The 25,990-nt window shown below is 45.9% G+C and overlaps 1 protein-coding gene across 2 annotated transcripts; it reads left to right on the top strand.

Annotated features, from left to right (window-relative positions):
* The first annotated feature begins 2,936 nt into the window (after window positions 1–2,936).
* LOC310710973 (trypsin-3-like) lies at window positions 2,937–16,285 on the top strand. Of its 2 annotated transcripts, none has more exons than XM_083512371.1 (6): window positions 2,937–3,121; window positions 6,629–6,715; window positions 13,118–13,298; window positions 13,515–13,765; window positions 13,952–14,088; window positions 15,900–16,285. In XM_083512371.1, the coding sequence occupies exons 2-6, from the start codon at window positions 6,673–6,675 to the stop codon at window positions 16,053–16,055; spliced, it is 768 nt and encodes a 255-aa protein (XP_083368497.1). In that variant the 5' UTR covers window positions 2,937–3,121; window positions 6,629–6,672; the 3' UTR covers window positions 16,056–16,285. The 2 variants fall into 2 exon arrangements, with proteins under 2 accessions (XP_083368497.1, XP_083368498.1); XM_083512372.1 differs by lacking the exon at window positions 2,937–3,121 and adding an exon at window positions 3,636–3,667.
* Window positions 16,286–25,990: the final 9,705 nt, after the last annotated feature.

Here is a 25,990-nt window from a genome sequence, read left to right as displayed (position 1 = left end):
GAATAGAAGGCACAAAAATTCATATATTGGGACATAAAAAATTAGTGAAAATAACATACAAATGTGCATTACATTAGGGGAACTTGCTTTGCAGAGGTGTGTTTATAAGGGGAATTTGCTCAAAAATGAAATTGCAAACTGATGTGGAAATGTGGATAACTGAATTTAAGATTGGAAAAAGTACAAATAGAGAGAAACTGAAATTGATATATTTGTCCACCCCTAACATCTATATAGGATATCATTCTAGAGGAGGGCTTGAGAACCCATGACTTCCCAAATATTGCTGGACTCCAACTCCCGTTAGTGTAGCCAATGTGATGAGAGTTGCAGTCCACCAACACCTTGAAAGCAACAGGTTCCCTACCCTTATATGGATGATAAATCAACAATAAAAATAAATTAATATCATGAACAGTAAAAATCCACAAAGCCTGGATAAAAATGAGTTTTCAAAAACTATCTAAGGATAGGGAGTGAGGGCTTGGCAAAGCTCCCCAGGGAGGGAAATCTACAACAGCAGTACCACCACTGAAAAGGCCCTGTCCCTAACCCTAATCCAGAAAGCAGGGTCTCAGATGCTGATCATGGCTTGGGTATGTTCCAGGCCAGCTCACCCATGGAGCAAAGTGAGGCAACCACCTCAGGTGGCAGGATCCATTGGGAACACAGATCCTGATATAGATCTTTAACCCCTGGGTTCCTGATGTAGGTCCTCACTCTCCACTTCTTCTCTGTCAGGGAGAGGCCACCATTTTATGGTTTGCCTCACGCACCAGCATGTATTGTGCTGGGTATGTTCATCTAATCCGTGGTTCCCAATGTAGGGCACACACCCCACAGGGGGGCAATTTGATTTTTAAGGGGGGCAATTCGAGAATGAGTTATTAACAGTGAATGGCCTTTTAGGCTTCATCCACATGAATAGGAGTTCACCTTTTGAATACAGTCATACCTCGGGTTAAATATGCTTTGGATTGAGCGTTTTCGGGTTGTGCTCTGCGGCGACCCGGAAGTAACAGAACACGTTACTTCCGGGTTTTGCCGCTCGCACATGCGCAGACGCTCAAAATGACGTCACACACATGTGCAGAAGTAGTGAAACGCGACCCGTGCATGCACAGATGCGAGTTGCGTTCGCTTCAGGATGCGAACGGGGCTCCGGAACGGATCCAGTACCACTGTAATAAGAATTATATGTCATGGAGGGGGGGCATCAGGATTTTAGAGATGCTTAGGTGAGGCATGGCCAAAAAAGGTTGGGAACCACTGATCTAGATAGTCACTGGAAGTGACCTCATTTATGAAACAATTGGTATTCATTATTTGCACAACGGTCATAATAACTTTCATAAAAGACAATTTTCTAATTAATGGTAAGTCATCTAGAGGGGTTAGACTGACGTACCAGGAACAGGGATGAGATAGACCTGTAATCTTCAACCTTTCCTGACCTGGGAACCACCTTGAACTCAAACATGCATTGGCCCATTTCTTGATTTTTTTAAAAAAAACCACATATTCGTCTGGTAGTTGTGCATTGTAGCAACCACCTTAGATCAAGTCATGACCCATTAGTGGGTCCTAACCCACCATCTAAAGACCAGTGTGCTCAACCACACACTTGCTGTCACAGAACTGTTGATTCCTCATTATTAGAGACTACTGCCTCCCTTACCATATTGCATAAGAGAAGGTTCTGCCTCTTCACACATACAAACATATGCTGGCTGCACTATAACTGTCTCAAGGTGGTTATCACAGGGATTGTTCCTACATGAGCAATACGTTTTGATTATCAATCCTGGCTTGGCTGTCCTAACCACATTTCTCTAAGGTATTTTGAATGACGCTGCTCACCAAAGACAGCCACCAGCTTTTTCTTCTCCATCTCTCATCCTGGCATGGATGTGTCAGCAGCTCCTGATTTTGCCCAGGGTTGTTGACTCAGCTCATCGCAACTTCCATTTCACCACTCAGCTGCTTCAATTTGAAGGGCTTCTTATTAGATACTTACGAAAGAAGACCTCGGGACCATCCAATGAAACTGGCTGGCAAAAGACTCAGGATAGACGGAACTTCACACAATGTATCATTATTTTATGGGTTCAATGTTATGGAATTTGCTTCTGCAAGATGTGTTGATAGCATTCAAAGCGGATTAGGCAAAACAACAGCTTTTAAAGAGGATTAGGCAAAACCACAGAGGGTGAGTCTTAGAAATTGCAACAAGTTATGGTGGCAATACGCAATATACCTCTGAATGGGAACTGAATCACTGTGCTCTCCCATCCTTAGCCAGCATGGCTAGCGTTCACAGGTGATAAGCAAAACTGCGCAGGTCCCACCATGCCTGCTGTGAACAGAAGCTTGACATGCAGAAATCATCTTGTAAGTCTTAACCTGAAGGCATGATGCTCCAATAGATGGTCACCTGCTAATCACTGTTCATCCAACTGCACTAAGACTCTAGCTGGAACATTGATAAAAGCCCAGGTCTCTTCTGAAGCATTGCTCTGTGCAGAAAATGAAAAACAGACATGCGTAATAGAAACTTCTAACAAGGGTGGATTGTATGCCTGACATCGATGGGCATGCAAGAGATCTAGATTTTCCTTTGGAGGTGAAGGAGAGCCTGCCTTTCAGGTTTCTCGAGTGCCAATCTTTTCAGGAGCGCAAAGGATGGTTTTCATATTTCTCTTTCCTCCGCCACCCTTCCCTGGAAAAAGGTACAGTGGAGGTGCCACTGTTCTCTTGGGTATGCATTGCATATAGTGCCATAAATATCCTGGGATGAGCCCTGCCTGCAAATGCCCCTTGGCAAGACTGCAAGAGCAATCATATGAAGAGGTGGAGGGTGGACCCATCAGCAGCTTGGCCCATTCAGCTCTTAACGTGGGTTTCCTTGCTGAAGTTCAGAGATCAGAAGATAGACAGCCGCGGCTTTGAGTCACAGCGAGAGCCTTCAAAGCTGTGATGCACCAGGAAGGGAATCCATCAAGGCCGCCCTGCTCCCCTGGCATTTAAATGCTAACTTCTCCACTAGTTATTCACCTGCTCTCCTACCAGACATCACTGTTGAAGCTCCTTCCACCCAGGGTTTCTCCGTCAGGAACGGGAGGTAAGCCTACATATAGATTCACTCTTAGGGTTATGTTTAGAATGTTATCCAGGAGGCAAAGAAACTGTGCTTATTAATCAGCAGGCAATTCTTGTTTCAGCTATTTCCGGTTATCTGTGTGTGTCGTCGGGAGTGCTATTCAAAATATGAAACGGCATATTGCTGGCTGCCATTGGGGAGCTATTCGATGGAGAACCTAAAATAAATAATTAAAACACCCATCCATCATCACGGCTGTCAAGGAGCTAAGCTGCAAAGGCATCCATCACGCCATCCATGCCTATGTTTTTCTTCTCTTGCAGCCTTGGCAGTCAAACAATAGGAGAGATTGGGAGTCATTCTTGGCTACTGTTTCTCAGGATGTTGGAAGGCAATTTTGCAAGGGGAAATCCCTGTGTGTTTCGTTGCTTTAAAAAAATAAATAAATCTGGTAGTTATTTATTTATTTATTTTATATACTGCTTAACGCCACAGCTGGCTTCTAAGTGGATTATACAGTTGGATGATAGAAATGCAACATGGAGCTACAGGGCGTTGATCTTACAGGTGGGTTGATCTTAATGAAGGGTAGTTGGATTCAAAGAGTTGAAGCGACATTGTGTGTGAGTCTGGTGAATGTTTCCAATTTGAAGTTCAGAGTTCAGAGTTGAATTGAACCTGATACTTGAGAATACTGCCTATACACCATTGTTTTCGGAGTTCCTTACTGAAGGATGACTCAGATATCTACAGCATCCCAATGAGATTTCAGAATGCATGAATTTCTTAAGAGTATCAGAATACTGGGAATTTTGGTGAAGTTTGGTTGTTTTGTTCACTGCTACTCTTGTTGTTGTTGGGGCTCAAGTCTTGGCACAAAAATATGTGTAGTCTCTCCCTGTGTGTGTGTTCATTCTACTCCAAAATAAGAACATGGATTTAGACATGCTATCCCTTAGAATAGGCCCTAATGAACTGAATGGAACCTACTTCTGAGTAGGCACCTGCTGGATTGTTCTGTTGGAATGTGTAACCCAAAATGTGAAATTCTGGAATCCAAATATATGCATTTATGCCCATCTTGCCTGTGAATTTTCAAACACATGATTTGGAGACTTGCATCACAAAATTCAGATGAGTCTGAACTTTCATTGTTGGCTGCAGTGACATCCACACCTTATATTTGAAACACATTCATACCACTTTAACCATCATGGCTTCCCCCAAAGAATCATTGGAACTATAGTTTACCCCTCACAGAGCTACAGTTTCAAGAACCCTTAACAAACCACGATTCCATTGGATTCTTTGGGGAGGAAGCTGTGAATGTTAAAGTGGTGTGACAAGGTTTTAAATATGTCATATGTATGGCTGATCTGTGATCGTAATCATTGATTGAAACTTTTGGCTGGCCTGATGAATGCCAAGCTGTGTGGCTACCACAAATGGCAGCCTATCTATCTATCTATCTATCTATCTATCTATCTATCTATCTATCTATCTATTAGTAAAAGCAACCTTGGCCACTATTGCAGAAGGCAAAGGGTAAAAGACACAGTCACTTTGAAAGATTTTCTCTCTCCCAACCCCTTTCTCTCCCGCCAAGTGGCTTTTAAAATAATACCATATTCCCACAGCAGCGTTTACTACAAGCTACTTTTACTACAGCGTTTACTTCAGTTCACTAGAATTACATTTCTGGTCACCATTGACAGTTGTATTGACGGACACCTGGCTAAGAAGTTGTCTAATTATTGGAATTATGCTTCATAATTATACTGTGGGCCTTTGTTGGAATTTAGCTTGCTTTCAGTAGAGGTGAATTTCTGTTAGATACAGAGAGCACCTATATATAAGCAGGGGTGTATGAGGAGTTAGGGGAGAGGTAGTTCCTCTGGTGGGGGACATGTCGTGCTCCTTCTGCGGTAGCCTGTCCACCTTAGGTCCCCACTCTGTGCTTAGCTTTCACCTGTGGCTTCTAGAAGCTGTCTGGATGCAACAGCGGCCACACTCTGGGAATGGCTTCAACTGGCCGACTAAACCACGTGAGGGTAGTCGAACCCTTGGTGAGTTAGGGATTTCCCTAACTTTTTCAGATCTGAGACCCACCTTTAGTCCAAACATGCATTGGGGGATCCCCATCTCCATAATTCCCCCTTGTGTCTGTATGATGGTAGTAGTGCTGTTGTGTCTCAGATTGCCTTAGATTAAGCTGCAACCCAGCAGTAGGTCCCAACCTACCAGATGAACACCAATGAGAGGGTCACAGGGTCCCCAGGCTTGCCCCAATCCAGGGCTTTTAACACAGAGATGGACAACAACATCTGGTCCTCCAGATGTTGCTGGACTCCAGCTGCAAGATCGCACTCAATATATAATTAAACATCAATAAAATAACAATAAGATCAAAGAGCTTCTAAATACACTAATCAGATAAGATTAAAGGACAGGAGGGAATTCACTTCAACAGCATAATGTAAATAAACAAAGCTTTTAGCAGTCACCTGCATTTTGACCATGCAGCCTCTTCACCATGTGACTGCTTCAAGGTAAATCTAGAGTGCTCTGTCTCTCATAAAATTACTCCCCCAATTACCAGGGATGTTGAATGAAAAATACTCTCTGATTGCAACCTGATTGCAATGATACTCCGCTGGAATTTGCATCTGCCTGCAGACAGAATGTGTCTGCTGTCTATCCTACTGCCATCTCATCAGGGATGATGAGAGGTGTAGTCCAACGACACCTGGAGGGCCCCAAGTTGCCCAACCTTTCTCTCATCACTGCCCCTCTTTTTTCTCACTTGGATTCCTGGGGTTGCATCTAGTGTTGACCATCATCAGAGTACACCCATTGAAATTAATGGACATGGTTAACTTGGGTCCACTAATTTCAATGTCTCTGCCCTGGGCTTGCATCCAACTAAATTCCACCTAGAGTAGACCCAATGACATCAATTGACCTAAATTAGTCATGTCCATTAATTTCAATAGGTCTGGTCTGAGTGGAACTAGCATTGGTTCGTAATAATGCACCCCCCTAAGGGACAACACATCCGATTTTCAAAATGCTTTAAAAGCTTTGTCTTGCGTTTGCTATTCATATCATAACTTTTCATTCTGCTCTTCAGTCCCCAAAGCAGCTAACAACCAGTTAAACCAACATAGTAATTCTTCTATTCTGTTATTATCATTGCTTTGCTCCTTCATTTATTTTATTAGTGTTGTTGTTAGGCTGATAGGAAAGAAATCGCATCCTCTTTTCCATTCAGCCCTGACCCCATGGGGGGGGGTCACACGTGTCCTCAACCAAACAGGAAGCATTTACCTTGACGTTTGCTTCAGCATAAGCACTAACAACAATAATGTATCATGAATAATAACTACTGGTGAGTTGTTTACATAAACAATTACTGATGATAATGTTGTTCATTATCGTCATTTGGGTGTGTGCTGTGGTACCGGTATCAGTGACTCAATCTGACATCCATCCATCACAATTGTTCACCGTAAATGTTTTACCCTGCAGCAAGTTCCTTGGGAAGACTGGTCTCTTGATCTGCCAGTGCAACGATGAAGCTGTTGGCGTTTGGGCTGCTCCTGATGAGCTCTGGAGGTAAGGAAATAAGCAAAGTGACATGGGGGCAGCAACCATGTTCACTGTTTTCTTCTTTTTCCTCCCCCCCCCCTTGTTGTGCCTATAGTGTTGGGAGCAATGAGAATAGTAGTGGTCTTCTGCTCAGATCCTTCTTTCAGGCTTCCCATAGGCCTCTGGTTGGCCACTGTGAGAACAGGATGCTAGAATAGAAGGTCTCTTTGTTATGTTCCTAAGTTGTTGTTATTTGTTGATTTTGGAAATGTGTATCCCTCCAGTATCAGGGAGCCGACAGGCAGAGCAGGTCATTCGCAGGAGAGAGAGAGGGAGGGAGAGAGAGAGAGAGAGAGAGAGAGAGAGAGAGAGAGAGAGAGAGATATGCTTGGCTAACTTGCAAAACAAAGAACAAACAGAGACTTCTAAAAGGTAAAGCTGCCTAATGAAGCAGTTGTTCGAAACTGGTGTGTAGCCCCTCCTTCACTCTCTAGCCCCCTGCATCAGGCTGCTCCCTCTGGGATCTTTTGCTCCAGCAAGCTCAAGGGGACTCCCTCTTTGTCTGCCTGACTCACTGCTCGGCAACAAGCAACAAACACTTCGTTCTAGGAATGGCGGGGCAGCAAGCTGTCAGCAGAGAAGCTGTCAGAGTGGCTCTGAGGGAGAACTGCTGGGTCTACCTCCCCTCTGTCATCGCTGCCGGCGCCTGCATCCAAACCGGAAGCCTCCTCACTGTGTCCTGTGCTGGGGCAGTTTCTGCCAGTTTCTGTCTCTTTACTTACCCTCAAGTGCCCTGCTTCTAGCACTTCCCAGCTCATCCCCTCCTCTGAGGTGTGGCCAGTGTCCCACCACCAGTCCCCAGGCTCCTCTTCCTCTGCGCCTTCCCTGGGGGGGGGGGCTCTTGGTTGGGTGGTTTCCACCACTCTTCCTCAGCCAGCCCCTGACATTCATGGCTGTTTGAGTGGTCGCAGAGTACACCCCCCTAATTCCCTGTCCCATATTCAGTTTCTCAGAAGGGGAGCCATGAAATTTCTTAAGGGTTTGAGGGGCTTACCTGTGGTAATTTGAGCCTTATCTATTTTCCTCCACCACTGGGTGCTGACATTTACTTACTTACTTACTTACTTACTTACTTACTTACTTACTTACCCTCAGTGAAGACTGCCCTTTCCCTACCCAGGATGATGTTACTACATCCAGGGCATCTTGGGGGAAAATAAGATGGCAGCCAGGAATGACCTTAATGGCCTCTCTTAACCCAGTGCTGAAGTAAGATTCCATTGCCAGTCCTGTCAGTTGAAGGAGGTAAGATGAGGAGGAAGGGTGCCATCTTATCTTTTGCCTCAGGCAGCGAAATGTATTGGGAGGCGCTGAGTGGTTTTCCTTCTGGTTGGAGCCAGCCATAGAGGCTCCCCCCAAACCTCCAAATGATGTTATACCCAGGGTATCATCTCTGTTCTGACTGAACCAGAAGAGGTCTTTGATGTTCTAGGCCTGTGCTGGAGGCAGTGATGGGCTGCTTGTGGACCAATAAGCTGAAGGTGAATCCCCAAAAGATGGAGGTGATATGTGTCTCAAGTTTTCACATACAGGAGGTGACCTGCCCTGAATGGGGTGGCACTTCCCTGGAAAGAGCAGGTTCACAGTTTGCGGGTACCCCTGGCTTCAAAACTGTTGTCTGTAGGCTCAGGTGGCCTTAGTGGTAGCAGTACCTTCCCCCCAGCTCTAGTTGATTTGCTGGCTACATTCTTTGATGAGCAAGAGATGACATGTTCACTGTCCTCCATGCTCTGGTAACTTCCATACTGGCATATAGCAATACACTGTTACTTGGAGCTGTCCTTGAAGATGACTTGGAAACTTCAATTGGTCCAAAATGCAGCAGCCAGATTACTGACTGCGGTTCTGTTTAGATCTCAAATAACGGTCCCATTTTGCCACCTGAGGTGAGATGGGAAGAGCTGCCTCCTGCCCTGCCCCCCTGCCACGCTCCAACCCCTCACCTCCACTGATATCAGAACACCCCACCTCACCAAACTCTGCAAGGGGAAGGATGTTCCGCAAGGTGCTCTCACTCGCCTTCTCCAGCCCAGAGGCAGGAAGATCACTGGCAACGCAGCACTCCAGAATGCCTGTTCTGAGCAAACCAGCCCCCCTAATGAGGACGCACAATTGAAAGTTTAGTTCAGGGGTCGGTAAGGTTTATGTTGCCTGGGCTGGTTCACTCCAGCGGAGATCCCTCTGTGGGCCAGATCGCACCTGCGATTTCCAGCATCTGCATCTGTGCAGATGCAATTTTTGGCACCATGGAAGTGAGTCCCCACGCCGCTCTGCGCCGGTTTAGCACAGCGCACAGGGACTCACGGAGCAAGCGGCTCGGTTTGGGGGTGGCTCGTGGACTGGTTAAACGACCCCCGTGGGCCACTTGTGGCCCATGGGCCTTAGGTTGCCGACCCCTGGTTTAGTTCTTTATTGGCAAAGCACTTGGTTGCATCAGCTTCTAGGACGAAATAATCACTTCTGCTAAATAGCTAGCTGGGCGTCTGTGTCTTCAGATCTGTGCACCAACCCAGACAGTTGGAGCAGCAGTGTGACCTCATCTCCACCAGCACATTAAACGCCTTCTTCTGACATGGCGCATGCAAGCAGACACCCGCTTCTCCTGCATGGCAGCTTCAGCAGATTCTAATGGCTAGGCAGTCCCACCTCTGTGCCTTCCTGCAACTCTATCACCTGCCTCACCTCTCTTCCCATCTCTGGCTACCTGGCCTCTTCCTTTCCCCCCTGCTTCACAGGTGGCACAGAACCCCACAAATCACTGGCCCCTTCCACTAGATTACCTCATGCCTGTCCCCCTCCTCTGCCCCCCCTTCGGGCTCCTGCCTGTCCTTCACAATGCCCTTTCTCTTGCCAAACTTTCTGAGAGAAGGGGCGTTCTGCAAAGTGTTTCCGCTCACCTTCTCCACCCCAGAGCTGGGAGGTTGAGTGGCAACAGGGTGTGCTGGAATGCCTCTCCTCTCATGAGAGGGTTGGCGTTCTGCTAGTGGTGGAAGCAATGGGGTGGGCAGGACAGCACCTTTCGTGCTTCCACCATGTGAGGCTGGTGCTTCCCCCTGCCTCATCTTTAGGCCAGCTCTGACCTCTGTTTTAAAACAGCTTCACTGATTTCTGAGCCCACTGCAGAGTGCTCATTTTATGTTTAAAGCCTTAAATGATTCAGGCCCCCCAAATATCTGGAAGACCGCTTTCTTCCATACAGACCCTCTCAGGTGCTTAGATCGCCAAGGGTGGAGACCTCTTGGTAGTTCCTTTGCCCCCCAAGACACACAAGGTGGTGGCGGCCCAGCAGAGGGCATTCTCTGTGACAGCCCCTAAGTCGTGTAACTCTTTCTCTAAAGCTTCTAGCAAATTCTGAAGATGAATCTCTCCATCCTGGCATTTGACACTCCACGTGAATATTTTTAGGGAACGCCCCCCCCATTTCTGCTATTGTAAGTTGTTTCAAACTGTTTTTAATATTGTGTTTTAATGTTGTAACCTACCCTGGGGCCTTAGGGTGAAAGGTGGGTTGTTAATAATAATAATAATAATAATAGTAAGAAGTAGTAGTAGTATTGGGGAAATAAAATGGCAGATAGCAGAAACCTTAAGAGCCTCTTTCTACCTCAGTGATGAAGTAATATTCATGAAAGTGGGGGGTCATCTGTCCTTGCCTCAGGTAAAAAAACTATGTATTCGGTAGCTGGGAGGGGTTTCCTCTCTGGTTGAAACTTCCCACATTCCAACCAGTGTGATTTTTATTTTTTAAAAAAGTTTAAACCATTTTAAATGGATTTTAAATGGAAAGACTTACAGGTAATCAAAGAGTGCCGGGCAAACTGGGTTCTGAGGCAGCAATGTGCTGGCACACTCTCTCAGTTTCTCACCTGGAAGTAATAAGGACCTACCAGACAGGTTGATGGAACGATAAACAAGGTTGTTAACAGGCTGCCTATCAGACAGCAATTATAAAGATACCTAACGTCAAACAGCGGTAGACATCTTGTCCCAACATCCCTACTTAACCAATGGGCAGTCCTGATCCTGGAACGCTTCCATATTACATACCTGCTTTACTGGCCGTTTGTTCTGTAGGGCTGCAGCTCAGTGGCAGAGCTTCTGTTTTGCATGGGGAAGATCCTGGGTTCATCCCCCAGCACCTCCAGATGGGAGAGACTCTTTCCTGAAACCCTGGAGAGCCACTGCCTGCCAGTGTAGACAATACTGAGATAGATGGTCAATGGTCTGTCTTGCTATAAGGCAATTTCCTGTGTTCCTGTGCTGTGTTCTGTCCCCACTGTTGGAGCCAATATGCCTCTGAATGTCAGTTGCTGGGAATCACAAACAGGGAGAAGGCTGTTCTTCTGCTTGTCTGCTTCCCATAGGCATCTGGCTGGCCAATGTGACAACAGGATGTTAGGCTAGACAGGCCACTGGCTTCATCCAGCAGGCTCTTCTTACGTTTTTCAGGCAAACCTAAATTTGCCGGTAAACCATGTGCTGTTGGTTTGACTGCAATAATGTCCCACAACAGTTGTTTGCTCCTGTTGTAAGAATTATATGCTCCATGTGTATTATTTCCTCTATATTTGGATCTCATGGCACTGTATAGGAAGAAGCTATGATACTGTACTGCAGGGGTAGCCAACAGATGCCCTCCAGGTATTATTGGACTCTCATAAGTCACAGCTGGCAAGGCTGATGTCTATGGATGATGGGCGCTGTAGTCCAACCTCATATGGAGGGCACCATATTGGCTGCCCCTGTTATAAGATAGAGAACTGTTGTAGCTTAGTTGTTTAGTTGTGTCCGACTCTTTGTGACCCCATGGACCAGAGCACACCATAGAATCATAGAATCATAGAATCATAGAATCATAGAGTTGGAAGAGACCACAAGGGCCATCGAGTCCAACCCCCTGCCTGCCAAGCAGGAAACACCATCAGAGCACTCCTGACATATGGTTGTCAAGCCTCTGCTTAAAGACCTCCAAAGGAGGAGACTCCACCACACTCCTTGGCAGCAAATTCCACTGTCAAACAGCTCTTACTGTCAGGAAGTTCTTCCTAATGTTTAGGTGGAATCTTCTTTCTTGTAGTTTGGATCCATTGCTCCGTGTCCGCTTCTCTGGAGCAGCAGAAAACAACCTTTCTCCCTCCTCTATGTGACATCCTTTTATATATTTGAACATGGCTATCATATCACCCCTTAACCTCCTCTTCTCCAGGCTAAACATGCCCAGCTCCCTTAGCCGTTCCTCATAAGGCATCGTTTCCAGGCCTTTGACCATTTTGGTTGCCCTCCTCTGGACACGTTCCAGTTTGTCAGTGTCCTTCTTGAACTGTGGTGCCCAGAACTGAACACAGTACTCCAGGTGAGGTCTGACCAGAGCAGAATACAGTGGCACTATTACTTCCCTTGATCTAGATGCTATACACCAGGCACTCCTGTCTTCCACTGCCTCCCGCAGTTTGGTCAAACTCATGTTAGTAGCTACCAGGTTGCAATTGGAGAGCCTGCCTTTATCTTTATAAGTACTACTGAAGCAGGGAATGTTGCCAAGTCCCATCACTCAGCCTCCTCTCCCATCTGCTATAGGTCAGAATTTGCACTCATTCACATATGGGGCACCTGAAATTTCTGAAGAGAGATAATGGAGGGGTCGTAACTCAGTGGTAGTAGAGCACGCAGAGCACACACTTGCACATAGAATGTCCTGGCTTTGATCCCTGGCATCTCTTACTAAAAGGCAGATGTCATGTGATGTAATAGAACTCTGCCTGAGACCCGAGAGATCCACTGCCCGTCTGAGTAGGCAATGCTGTGCTTAGATGGACAAATAGTCTGCCCTGGTACATGGCATTTTTTCTATGTGCCTAGCCTTCACAAGACTCTGAAGAGCATTGGTGCCACTGGCAAACCATGTTGACGAGTGAATTGTGAAGCACAGGTTGGGAAAACAACTTTTTGTGTGGGTCCTGAATGGTCATTGAATGAGGAAGGACCACAGGTCAGTGATGGAGCATCTTCTTTGTATGTAAAAAGTTCCAAGTTCAAACCCCAGCATCTCCAGGTAGGGCTGGGAATGTTCCCCACCTGAAATCCTAGAGAGATGCTGCCGATCTGTGTAGACAATACTGAGCTAGATGGACCAATGGTCTTACTTGCTTTGAGGCAGCTTCTTCTGTTCCTTCTTTTAGCAGAAATCCTGTGGTCCACCAATCTGTGTTAAGGCAAGATTACATACTCAGGATCTCTCATTATTTCACAATTTTTAAAATCTTGCCCACATTAAGCTTACATGAAATCGAGTTCCTGAAACAAACCATTGGTATAAAAAACATGACGGAAATAACCACAAAGTTTTTGTTTTGTTTTGTTTTGTTGCAGCTTTTGCCCAGCCAGGCACAGCTGATCGAATAATTGGAGGGTATGTTTGTCCACAACAGTCCAGACCTTACCAGGCGGCCATTGTAACTGGACGCAGAGGCAACTGGAACATTTATTGTGGAGGAAGCTTAGTGCATCCATGTTGGGTGCTCTCAGCAGCCCATTGCAGACCCACACCCGGGTAAGTGAAGGCTGTAGCAAGATGCAGTGACATGGAGTGGGGGGGGGGGAGAGAATGCTTCCTCTGGGACAAGCAACAGCCTTACTTTAACAGCCTGGCAATCTGCACATTAGACAAAGAGGCATAAACTGGCTTGATCTGTGATCAGCATTCACACAGCTCATCCACAATCTATTCTTTTGTTCAGTTTTGCATTTGCCTTGTGCCCCCATACAGAATGAAGGTGTGCTTAGGAAAGCACAACTTGAAGAGGGTTGAACAGGGAGAACAGTGCTTGGATATCGCTGAAGTTAAAGTGTACCCAGGGTACAACCGGAGACAAAATGACAAGGATTTCATGCTTCTCCGACTTCGCCCCTGTGCCAGACTTTCCGAAACTGTAAGGACTATCAACCTACCTACAAGCAGCCCTACTGACGGGAGTGTATGCAGTGTCTCGGGCTGGGGTACCATCAGATCTCCTCAAGGTAAGCTTGCAAACTTTAGAAGGTGGGAGGGGATACTAACATATCTAAAGAACTTCTTGTTGTTGGTATTAAAGTTTTCAGCAATGTGTTCTTCAAAGTCTTTTTTTAGCATCCCTTTCTGTCTGCTTGGACTTTTCTGTTTCACCACTACCACTGACCTTTTGGTGCTCTGCATATCTCTTCCAGCTCAGCTTCCAGCTCAGCTACAGTGTGCAGATGTCAATGTTGTCCCAACATCACAGTGTAATATGGCGTATCGTGGTGCTATTACACCGTTCATGATGTGCGCTGGAGTACAGGAAGGAGGCACAGACTCTTGCCAGGTGAGAGGAGGGCTGATGTGAAGATGGACTACACCTTTTGAGAGGTTGAAAAAGGGTTAGGGTCTTAAGCATGGACAGATTAATCTGTTTTTGGTCCCTGTCAGATTCACACATTTTCATTTACTAGCCTGTTCCCTCCCATTTCTGCATCACTCTGCATTTATTTATTTTTAATGTATGGAATTTATTATTATTACAGTCGTACCTTGGAAGTCGAATGGAATCCATTCCGGAAGTCCATTTGACTTCCAAAATATTCAAAAACCAAAGCGCAGCTTCTGATTCGCTGCAGGAAGCTCCTGCAGCGAATCAGAAGCCATGAAAGCCCTGCTGGACGTTCAGCTTCCCAAAATATTTCACAAACCGGAACAGTCACTTACAGGTTTGCAACGTTCGACTCACAAGGCGTTCAAAACCCAAGGTACGATTGTGTTGTTGTTGTTGTTGTTGTTGTTGTTGTTATCGTTATCATTTATTGAATTTATATACCACCCTATACCGAGAGGTCTCAGGGCAGCTCATAGAACAAAATCATAATATAAAACCACAAAATATATCATCAAATAAAAACAACAACCCAATAACACCCCCCCCAATTAGATAGCAAATCTGTGTTTAGGTCTCTAAGGCAGAGATCAGCAACTGATGGGCACCCACTCCACCAAATCCCTCTTCAATCCCACCTTGCCACGCAACTTACTTGTAGGTTTTCCAAAAGAAAAGGGTCAATGGGGAAAGCTTTTCAGAAAGAAAAGGCCTTGGCGGGTGGATGTTACCTACAGGACAGTATGTTGCTGACCTCTTCTCTAGGGTCAAAACAAACTAAAGGGCCAGTATAGGCAGCTTATTTCTTTTGGAAGATATTGTACACATTTTATCCTAAAATATGCATTTTTAGTGCACATTTTGGTACAGTGATACCTCAGGTTACAGACACCTCGGGTTACAGACACTTCAGGTTAGAAACTCCGCTAACCCGGAAGTAGTACCTCGGGTTAAGAACTTTGCCCCAGGATGAGAACAGAAATCACGCTGTGGCGGTGCGGCAGCAACAGGAGGCCCCATTAGCTAAAGTGGCACCTCAGGTTAAGAATGGTTTCAGGTTAAGAACGGACCTCTGTAACGAATTACCGTATTTTTCGCTCTATAACACGCACCCGACCATAACACGCACGTAGTTTTTAGAGGAGGAAAATCCGTAGGCATGCCACCCATAGGCATTCCCTCCATAACACGCACAGACATTTCCCCTTACTTTCTAGGAGGAAAAAAGTGAGTGTTATGGTGCAAAAAATACGGTAAGTTCCTAACCAGAGGTCCCACTGTACATTTTTGCATGGAGAACCATATTCAAAATTCAGATGAGGACAACTTCTTCTGGTACTATTTTTCTTCTAGTACTTCCCCAAAGCAGGAGGCCACTGCTAGCAGCCAAGAAGGAGAGGGGCAAGATGGCAGAGAGGTCAGTGAGGTGCACTGAATTGGCTCCGCTGTTGCACCTGCACTGCACCTGCACTGCACTATCCTTTCTACCCTCTCCCTCTTGGTTATAGGCCTTGGCGCTGGGAAGCCAGGTAAGCAGCTCCACCAACCACTCTAACCAAACTGAATGTTGAAACCTCAAGCACACAAAACTACACTCTGCCACTGAGCAATGGCTCTCCCCTGCTGAACATGACAGACCCAAGTATGCTTGCTATGTTATGCAAAACAAAGCAGGCCATTTAACTGAGTTTAAGTAGCACCATGTAGAGGAACACACAGAATGGAGATGTGCACCTGCTGAAAACTTCTTCCATTTCTCCATGCAGGGTGACTCTGGGGGCCCACTCACCTGTGGCGGGGAACTCGAAGGTGTGGTTTCTTGGGGAACACAAGTGTGCGCACAGAGAGGGAACCCGGGTGTGTATGCAAAAGTGTGCTGTGTCGTGCCATGGATCCGGGAGACGATCAATCAGAATTCGTGATGAACCTCAATGGAAGAAAAAGCTTCAGCCAAAAGACCCTGAAATCAGGGGAGGGAAAAGTTTCAGGAAAAAGGCCCTGGCGATCAATTGTCCCCCTTGCACATCAGTTTTTTCCTTCCTTTGCTGGTGAAGGATGTTCCACCTTTGGCAAAGTTTGGCCAAGCTCCACCCAAGGCTGGCTCTAAGCTATTTTTTCTGCTGAAAATGAACATTAGTTTGGTTGTACCACCCATTCCTCATTGTGTTGTATTAGGGGGACAGTATTTGTATGCGTTATAAGTTAATGGAGTGAATGAGAAAGGTTATAAGAGGGGAAATTAAGGCAGGGTTTAGGACAAGGTGTCCCTGTTTGAAGTAGTCCATGTGATTGTGGAATGACCTTGTTTTAAGAGGGAGGAGATTTCCAAGAAAATGCAGCATACTAATACACTTTATTATGTTGATTTAAAGAAAAAACCCACCCTGACTTTGCATTCATACTTTCCCTTTAATTCACAAATCCTTATGTGCATACAGCTGGATGCATGGGCTGCAGCCCCAAGGAACAGTCCCATTCTCATTTCATAAGCTCTGAGAGAACATTAGCATCTTCCATTCAATAAGCTCCGCTGTTCATCAATATTATCCTGCCAACTATTGCCACACTTGGTGTTCACTCTAGCAGTGCCACTCTATGTTTACTCAACTGTTATGGAACATCTATATATTTAAATATGTGTTTCGGAACATATTTTCTGACAAAATGTGCTTTTTATTAATGTTTTTGTGTGTGTGTTTTTGAGCCGAAAGCTGCATTGCAACATTGGGAATAGTGCAACAACAAGGAGAATTGCATTCACATCCATACATTAGTCCAAAACAATGCAAACCTGGTCGTCACTCCCACTAGTGTGGATGGAACACAACACGTTGTCCTCTTAACAAAATGCACTGTCCCTAAATCTCCACGCAGCTTACAGTGCAACAGCAATGACTGCATAAACTTGGCAGCGCAGAAAATGTTTCAGGTTCAAAGCAAAGGCTCCTTCTGAATTCTCTGTTGGCACAACATTCCACAGGACAGTGCCAATGACACAAAAGTTTCTTGCTGCTGTCAGATAAGCCTTGCAAACTTGGGGAACCATCAGTGATGCCCCTGAAGGTGATCTCAGTGATCATGCTGGCATTTAAAGCAGTACCCTGGACCTAAGTCGTTCAGGGCCTTGTAAATTAATACCCTACCTTCCCAGGCCACACCCCCTCGCCAGCCTTGCTTCACATTCTTGAGTGTGTTTGCTTGGTTGGATTGTGTCCAAATTACTTTTGCTTGCCTGGATGGCGGACAGAGAAGGGTGTGTGAGCGGGCGTAGAAACTAGCCTCCTGTGCAAAGGTAAAATTTATGTTCATTGCTCCACCCTCTCCTCTTGCCTCTGGTCCCACCCACTATTGGCATGCGGCCTCCAAAAGTGTCCCCATCCCTGTTTTAGATGGGCCAGATTTAGGTTTTATGAGGCCCTAAGCTGCTGAAGGTCCAGGTGTCCTTTGTCAACAACAAATTGTCACTGTTTTTTGTGTTGAATGTATGCTACATGGTAATTTATGGACCTAGATACAACCAGTCCATGCAGAATGTAGGCACGCTATATATAGAAATGAGCAAACCAGTGATATTTTAGGGAGCAGGCTATCAGGCGGGGCCCATTACTTACATCATAGGAGCCTACACAACACAAAACACTGTTGCTGTATGTAGGTTTTATTTTATTTGTTTTTTGTCTTATATTTTGGAAATGGACATCCAGTTTTTCCCCCTTTAATTTTTTGGGGGGGGCTCACAAGAGAGTGGGGCCCTAAGCTATAGCTTGTTTAGTTTATACATAAATCTGGCACTGTGTCAGTCTGCACAGAAGCAGAACTAGTTTTAAAAAGTGTCAGGAACCTATTAAAAGTCTGATCCACAAGGTAAGGATGTTCTGACTGCAACTGGAGACTGCAATAAGGTCGCTGACAGCTGGAAATGTTCAAGTTAAAAATGTAAGAAGATCTTTCCCTGTTGGGAACTATGAAGAGCACGGTGCATTGGGTAAGACGCCGTGGTGCAAATGAGGAATTCCACGGTTTCGCTCTCATCTGCGCCATGAACCGATCTTGGGCCTCAGCCTCAGCCCCTCCATCTGCAATATGGGGACGCGATGTGGACTTACCTTTGCAGAACTGTTGTAAGGATTAAAATTAGATCATGTATGTGATGTCTCTTCAACATCTGGAAGTGCTAGGAACATGCAGGAGATAGCTAGACCTTAGTTGCAGCGCAGACTGATAGGCCTTGCCCATGTGGATCACTTGATCTGCCTTTGAAATGTTCTCCCCATCACTGATTGTTTGTTCCTGACCGAGGCTCCTAGGCCTTTAACAAGGGCATCATATTGTTATGCTCATCCCACTTCTCTAACTGATGAGAAGCTCCTGGAGTGCAACCCTGGCCCATGCTCAAACCCCTTTGGATGGACATCCCTGGAGGCTTGTCATAATGTTTTCACTTATTTACAAATATATGGGTTGACTATCATTGGAAGCTCCAGGAGACAGCCAAAGTCCACAAAGGGACATTCACTGGCACCCTATGATGCTTGCAGAGCTCAAGCTCAGCTCTCTGTGTCTTTCTCTATCTCAAAGGGAAGTCTGTCCTTTTCATGAAGACATCTTAGCTTGGGTTGGGGAAGAGGTACAAACCTTTCAGGTATTTCCTAGTCTTTCAGAAGTACAGCTGTTGAGCACCATCAGCCAATCTGCCTAACGAAAGGCAAACTTCCTAACTTTGTTAGGACTGTTGTTTTCCAGCTCCATTAACATTCCCTTTCCAATTCTACACACACGGATTCTTAAAATATATTATATCAGGGGGTGGAGCACCTGTTGTCAGACTCCCATCATCCCTAGGGATAGGCAAATGGGTCAATTTCAGTTTCTCATTTTTCCCCAATCTTAAGTTCAGTTCTCCACATTTTCACAACAGTTTGCAATTAAAAACAAAAACAAGCCCTCATGAAAGCCCTCATGTACCAAAGAAGCACTCTAATACAAATTTCCCTTAATATACACGTTGTTGCATACAATTTTTTCTAACATGCACATTTCTGCAAAGCAATTTCCCCACACTGAATGCATTTTTGTATGCTACTTCCACTAATATGTGCATTTATATGCACACTTGGCATTGCAAAATTCAGAAAAGTGTGAATTGCGAAGGAGGGCTGTGCTTTGTTTGTGTGTTGTTTCATAGAATTCAAATTCAGTCAGTTTGCCTCTAGATACAAACTGAATGGAATTTCTCACCCATCTCTAATCAACCCTAGTGATTGGGCACACTCATAACAGTTGGAGTCCAACACCTGGAGGGCCAAAGGTTCCACATCCCTACCTTATACAGGTCTGGAGAATTTGGCTACCTTGTCATGGGGATGGACCAAATGTGAGTCCCAAGGTCTTAAGTCAGCCCTTGGGACTCTCCCTAGGCCATGCCTCCTCCCAGGCCACACTCCTGCTGCATCCCTTCTTTGCCAGACTGAAGAGTGTCCTTGAACTGTGAAGGCGCCTCGCTCCACTTTTGCCTCTGGTCTTATCCACCACTGGCTTGTGCCCCCATTCCCAAAAGTTCCTTATAAGGGAATGTGGCCCTTAGGCATAAAAAGCCCCCCCCCTTATAGTTTCAGCAGAAACAGGGCATAAAACAGCAGACAACTGCTGTGATCATGCCCTGCTTGCAGATTTAGGGCTGTGTGAGTGGTATGCACATACAATGGTACCTCGGGTTACATACGCTTCAGGTTACATACACTTCAGGTTACAGACTCCGCTAACCCAGAAACAGTACCTCAGGTTAAGAACTTTACTTCAGGATGAGAACAAAAATCGTGCTGCAGAGGTGCGGCAGCAGCAGGAGGCCCCATTAGCTAAAGTGGTGCTTCAGGTTAAGAACAGTTCAGATTAAGAACGGACCTCCGGAACAAATTAAGTACTTAACCTGAGGTACCACTGTACTAGATGTTGAGCCGGGAGGAGCAGCTTCTCAAAGCCCGGGAAGCAAGGTTCCAGGTTTTGGGGAAGAGGCATGAACCTCTGACAGAGTCCTGGAGTTCACCTCCCTCTTTCCCAAAGCTTGGTTATCACTTACCCAGCTTTGGGAAGGATGTGGAAGGGCTCTAGGATCTTGCCAGAGCCTTACGCCTCCTTCCCAAAGCCCAGCACCTCACTTAGCCTGATTTGGGAAGGCAGCAAGTAGGCCAGAGGGTGTCAAATGTTGGCCTCGCACAGGGCGCCATATTGCCCAAGTCCACCACTGTTGCAAGCTTCCAAGGCGTTTGAAGACAAAGAACACTGGACCACACAGCCTTTTTTGCTGTGATCTGGTTAGGCAACTCATACGTTCAATTCACTCTTAATGACTCCATGTCATTGCTCAACTTCTGTATTTATATATACCTTTAACTCTTCCGAACTAGCACGAGAAGAGGCAGTTTCTGTACCTCCACCAGGGTAAGGGTTGCCACCAGGGGGCAGGAATGCACTTTCTCGACAAACAAGCAATGCACGCAGACAGGGGTGCTGCTATCTAGGCAAGGTCCCCCAAGGTTGCGCTGCAGCCTTTGCCAACCTGGTGCCCTCTAGATGTTTTGGAAGACAACTCAGAAGTTGAGGCGCACGTGCACTCACACACAGGCCCCAGCCAGGAAGGAGGCGCAGAAACTAGAAAAAATGCAACAAGGGGTTTTCAAAAGTGCCAACCAATAAGATTTATTACTCTTCAGTGTGCTTTGGAACACAGGTTCCTTCTTTGGGAGCAATCCTAAACCTTTGCAGTTCTGCAAAAGAGCTGAAGTGGCTTGCGCAACTAGACACAGTGCTGGAAATGCAGCAAGCTGAGCAGGTGTGAGGATGGGAAGCAGATTGACAGGGCAGATGGATGCACAGCAGCAGCAGGATCAAGGATGGCTACAGGGACCCCCTATGGATAGAAGGGCCATAGCTCAGTGGTAGAGCATCTGCCTTGCAAGCAGGAGGTTCCAGGTTCAATCCCTGGCATCTCCAGGTAGACCCCTTGCCTGAAAACCCCATAGAGCTGCTGCTAGTCAGTGTACTGATCTAGACAGACCAAAAGTCTGACTTGATATAAGACAGCTTCCTATGTTCCTACAACAGTGGCAAGGAGGGAGGCACCTTGTTCAAGAGCCCCTCAGAACCTGGATCTGCATTAAAACACATGATTGTGTCACTATCAGGCCTAGTTTGAATCATCTCAAGAACAACCTGTCTGGACCCACCTCTTTTCCAACAGCGCTTACGATGCCAGGTGTTTCCCTCCAATGTGCCACCTAATAATAACAAACTCCATCTACTTAAGCTGAGGGTGAGGCTACGTGCCTTGGAAAGGTTAAGCTAGGCCATGTCCATGGAAACGATCCTCTGGTGACTCCTTGGGTGTGGCTTTCAACTCCCAAGGTGACAATTCTGAATGGTTAGCAGCTCGTCCATTCTATAATGCCTCGTGCTGTTGACATCCTCTCGGTGGCTTCCCATAGAAGCAACGCACGGCAGACCTTGTGAAGCAGAGATTGGCTTTCCTGGTGCTATTGCACTTCAACTCCAATTGTCCCCGGCCAGCGTGACCAATGTTCAGGGATTATGGGAGCTGGAGTCCAGCAACATCTTGAAGGGTCACAGGTTCCCTGTCCCTGGCGCGAAGAGTCACTACTAAGCAGTGGAGGCTGGTTCTTTAAGGCAGTGTTCCCCAACCTTGGGCCTCCAGCTGTTTTTGGACTACAATTCCCATCATCCTTGACCACTGGTCTTGCTAGCGAGGTATTATGGGAGTTGTAGTCCAAAAACAGCTGGAGGCCCAAGGTTGGGGAACACTGCTTTAAGGCAAACAGGGCTCTGCCCCACCACCAACCTCATTGTGCCCTCAGCCAGCCCCCACCAGACTGCCTCCTTGCTTACAACCACTCCAGGAAGATTCACTGGCTGTCAGCTTCCTCCTCCTCACATGTAGTCCGTGCATGCATTAATTCTCACTTGTGGCCCCCAGCTTTGTACACACCTGCACAGGGCCTTGTGAGGGGCAGCAGCAGGCGGCTGCAACACCACACCCGCAACAGGTGTAGCCAGGGACAGTGGGTGGGGCTAGAGGCAAAAGTGGAGAGAGTGTTGGGTATGATCCTTACCATTGTGAAATAGGTTGCATTCTAGCCACAGCTTTCTATATAACATATGTACATACATATCTCTCTAGGCTCCTTCCAGACGTACCAGAGGCGTTACCACAGTTCAAAACAACATTTTAGCCAAGCAAAAGCATCCATGGAAGGTGAGGGGCAGGGCCAAGGAGCTCAAAATGACATGCATGCCTTCCCTCCTGCCACTCATTTTGTCTTCTCAATAATCGTGTGAGATAGGTTAATTTAAAAGGGAGAGTGAGTAGCTCAAGGTCACCCAGTGAGCTTTTTAGCTGAGTGGTTATTTGAACCCTGGTCTCCCAGGTCCTAGTTTGACACTATAAAAGGTAAAGGTAAAGGGTCCCTGGATAGTTAAGTCCAGTCAAAAGCGACTATGGGGTTGCAGCACTCATCTCATTTTCAGGCCAAGGGAGCTGGCGTTTGTCCACAGTTAGTTTTCTGGGTCATGTGGTGCAACTGAACATGGTGACAGAAACCAGAGCACACGGAAACACCGTTTACCTTCCCGCTGCAGTGGTACCTATTTATCTACTTGCACTGGTGTGCTTTCGAGCTGCTAGGTTGGCAGGAGCTGGGACAGAGCAACGGGAGCTCACGCCATTGCGGGGATTTGAACTGCTGACCTTCTGATCAGCAAGCCCAAGAGGCTTAGTGGTTTAGACCACAGTTCCACCCACATCCCTAGTTTGACACTATAACCACTACACCAAACTGGTGCTCTTCAGAAGCTACAGCATACAATAGATCTTAAATTCATTTATCTAAAACATTTGTATGCTGCCTTTTAGGGTAAACTCTTCCCTTCTGCCATTTTTCTAAGTGATTATTTCCATGTGTAATTTGCGAAACGAAGTTGAAATAGTTGTTTCTATTTTGTCATAGGAACCTTCAGTAGCTACTTACAGGCTGAACTGTATAAATGGAGTTGATGGTCTGGTTTTTGTGCACGTGAAATCACACTGGGCTATTTATTACATATGTGCTGGCTTTTAGTAATACAATGGAGTAGATGCTTTAATAAGCTGCAAATTATATTTCATTGGCTATATTTTCAAGCATACTTTTGTAAGGTGCTTTGGAAAGAACGTCTCTTTAAGAGCGGGCTATAAATTCATCAGATCAATAATAAATAAACAAGAGCCTATGTGATCTATAGAAACACAGGGTTGTATCAAAAAAAGTTTTAATCACAGTAAAACCACTGAGATTAAAGGACCTAACTTAATAATGTTCATTAATATTAGTGGTTCTGCTCTCAGGAGGACAAGCATCGAGTAAAAAGGACTGCGCTATTCACTATATGCAATGTGAAAGTGACAGTTCAGAAAGGAAGACAAACTCCCAACCAAATTTCAATATTTGATTGATGACATTGAAAGCTAAGCCTGAGGTGCTGAAAGACAGCGGAACTGGAAGGGAGACAACCTCTGTATTGGTAAATGTGAATTGCTACTGGTTTCGGGGAGGGTTTTCTGATTGTCTGTAGGTGTTTTCGCAAATAAAGCTTAAAGCGCCCTCGCTTCCATCAGATATGGAACGCGAATGTAAAAGACACCAACCAGAATGCTCATTTGCATTACAAGTGCTTCTGCTCAGCCTTATCTTTCCACCTGAACAGTTGCTAAAGTCAGACTTAATAGAGATACAAAAATGATTTTAAGCCTCCTGAACAGATGCTTCCGTGTTAAGTATTTTGGCTGCACAGACTTGTCTGGAGCCTGAGATTTGTGTAGCTCCTTGACAGTGATCCAAGTTGCTTATCTAGATCAAAGGAATGAGGCTGTGATTCTAATGTGTCTATCTCTTAATTACTGCCACTGTTCCCTTTTCACATGGAAGGAATTCAAAAGCATTTTTTCCCAGGTGTTCATCAGCAGCTCAATATCAGGTAGACCCTAAGATTTGCAGAAGGACAATTCTTAATAAATTACTTCCAGGGTCGGGGGGAGATTGGTGGGGGCAGCAAGAAAACAGCAACCTCCCAATTAACCCAGCAATGGCTGAGCAATCTCCGTAGCCAACGAATGTTAAGTGTCGGGGAGATGGAGGCATATCAAGGATGGTGATGGAGGTGGACTGGAGTAACCTGAAGCACTCCTGTCAGAAGGTGAGGACCATGAAGCCATAAGCTTTCCTGGACTGTGGTCCACTTCACCAAGGTCAGAAGATTGTGGTGGGTCAGCCAGGTCACTGGGCCAGCCTGGAGTAACTTAGCCCAGTAACTTAGCCCAGATCAGTCCCAGTGTTGCCATGCGATGGGAGTGATGCTGGCTCAAGATTCAATAAATCCTGAGCTGACTCAGCCTCTCCCCACCCCTAAAAATGCCCCATTCCAGGGCTGATGCCAGCAGATAACCCACCGATGGAATTTCCACCTGCCTGGTATCATTCCGTAGGTAGAGACTGGCAGGGCTGGGCAGAAGGAGACCTCTACCCAATACACCCACCCACCTCAGGAAAGGTAGTTTGGATAACTGTGTTAGTCTTTTTAAATATATATATTTATTGAATTTCATACAAAGCAAGAATAAACAGGAGAAATCGCCTCTTTCCCAATTCTACTCCCATTCCAGATTTGTTTTATAATATTGGTTTGACCCAACTGGGCATTACTAAATATCTTATCTATAATACACAGTTGTCTTTTAGATGTTGAGTTCATATCGATGGTCAACTTTTCAAAGCAGGTTAAGAGAGGACTGCTGGATTGGACATTAAATGTAGCACATGCTGAAGATGCAGACAGTGGACCCCCCCTCAGCTGACAGTTTTGACGTTAACTGTTCACTGATACTCTTTAAGATGCGGCAAGACTCCCCGGTGCTTCTGTCACAGAAGGCTCACACTGCAACTCCTCTAGAAATTGGGAAGGTTGTTTTGAATTGTTAATTCAGTGTTTTACCTTGTTGTCAGCTGCCTTCAGCTCCCCAGATGAAAGGCAGGGTGTATGTGTTTTAAATAAAATGAATAGGTTTGCCCTCTTCGCTGGAAATGCCATGCTTTGGTCACTCACTCTATACTGGAAATCCAGACAGCACTGCTGTCAAGATGGCAGGTCACAAGACCAGGCAGGTTTCAGGAAGAGGGTGCACTTTCACCTTTCCTGATCACTAGAAACTTTTCCCCTTCCTAGCTATATAGCAATAAGACAAACCACTGGCCCTCCAGATGTTGATAGACTCTTAACTGTCACCAGCCCCAGCCAGCACAGCAGTTGGTCAGGAATGATGGCAACTGCGTCCCAACAACAAGTGGAGGGCCAAAGATACCAAAGGTATCCAGGTTTGCATCTCAGGTGACCACACACAAAAGAGGAGAAGTTCACAGTGGATTTGTAACTGGCTGACTGACCGAACCCAAAGGGTGCTCATCAATGGTTCCTCTTCATCCTGGAGAAGAGTGACTAGTGGGGTGCCACAGTGTTCTGTCTTGGGCCCGGTCTTATTCAACATCTTTATCAACGACTTGGATGATGGACTCAAGGGCATCCTGATCAAATTTGCAGATGACACCAAACTGGGAGGGGTGGCTAACACCCCAGAGGACAGGATCACACTTCAAAACGACCTTGACAGATTAGAGAACTGGGCAAAAACAAACAAGATGAATTTTAACAGGGAGAAATGTAAAGTATTGCACTTGGGCAAAAAAAAATGTGAGGCACAAATACAAGATGGGTGACACCTGGCTTGAGAGCTTGAGAGCCAGTGTGGTGTAGTGGT

This window comes from Podarcis liolepis (assembly GCF_965112155.1).
Source record: "Podarcis liolepis genome assembly, chromosome: 7".
Taxonomy (NCBI): domain Eukaryota; kingdom Metazoa; phylum Chordata; class Lepidosauria; order Squamata; family Lacertidae; genus Podarcis; species Podarcis liolepis.
Note: the sequence above shows the minus strand (reverse complement) of the source record. Positions and strands in the feature narration are given on the sequence as shown.

Excerpts from the sequence above, each read along its gene's own strand:
- LOC310710973 (XM_083512371.1), top strand. The coding sequence starts at position 6,673 with ATGAAGCTGTTGGCGTTTGGGCTGCTCCTGATGAGCTCTGGAG. Across the intron at positions 6,716-13,117 it reads GCTCCTGATGAGCTCTGGAG|CTTTTGCCCAGCCAGGCACA; the intron begins GTAAGGAAATAA and ends GTTTTGTTGCAG. Across the intron at positions 13,766-13,951 it reads TACCATCAGATCTCCTCAAG|CTCAGCTTCCAGCTCAGCTA; the intron begins GTAAGCTTGCAA and ends TATCTCTTCCAG.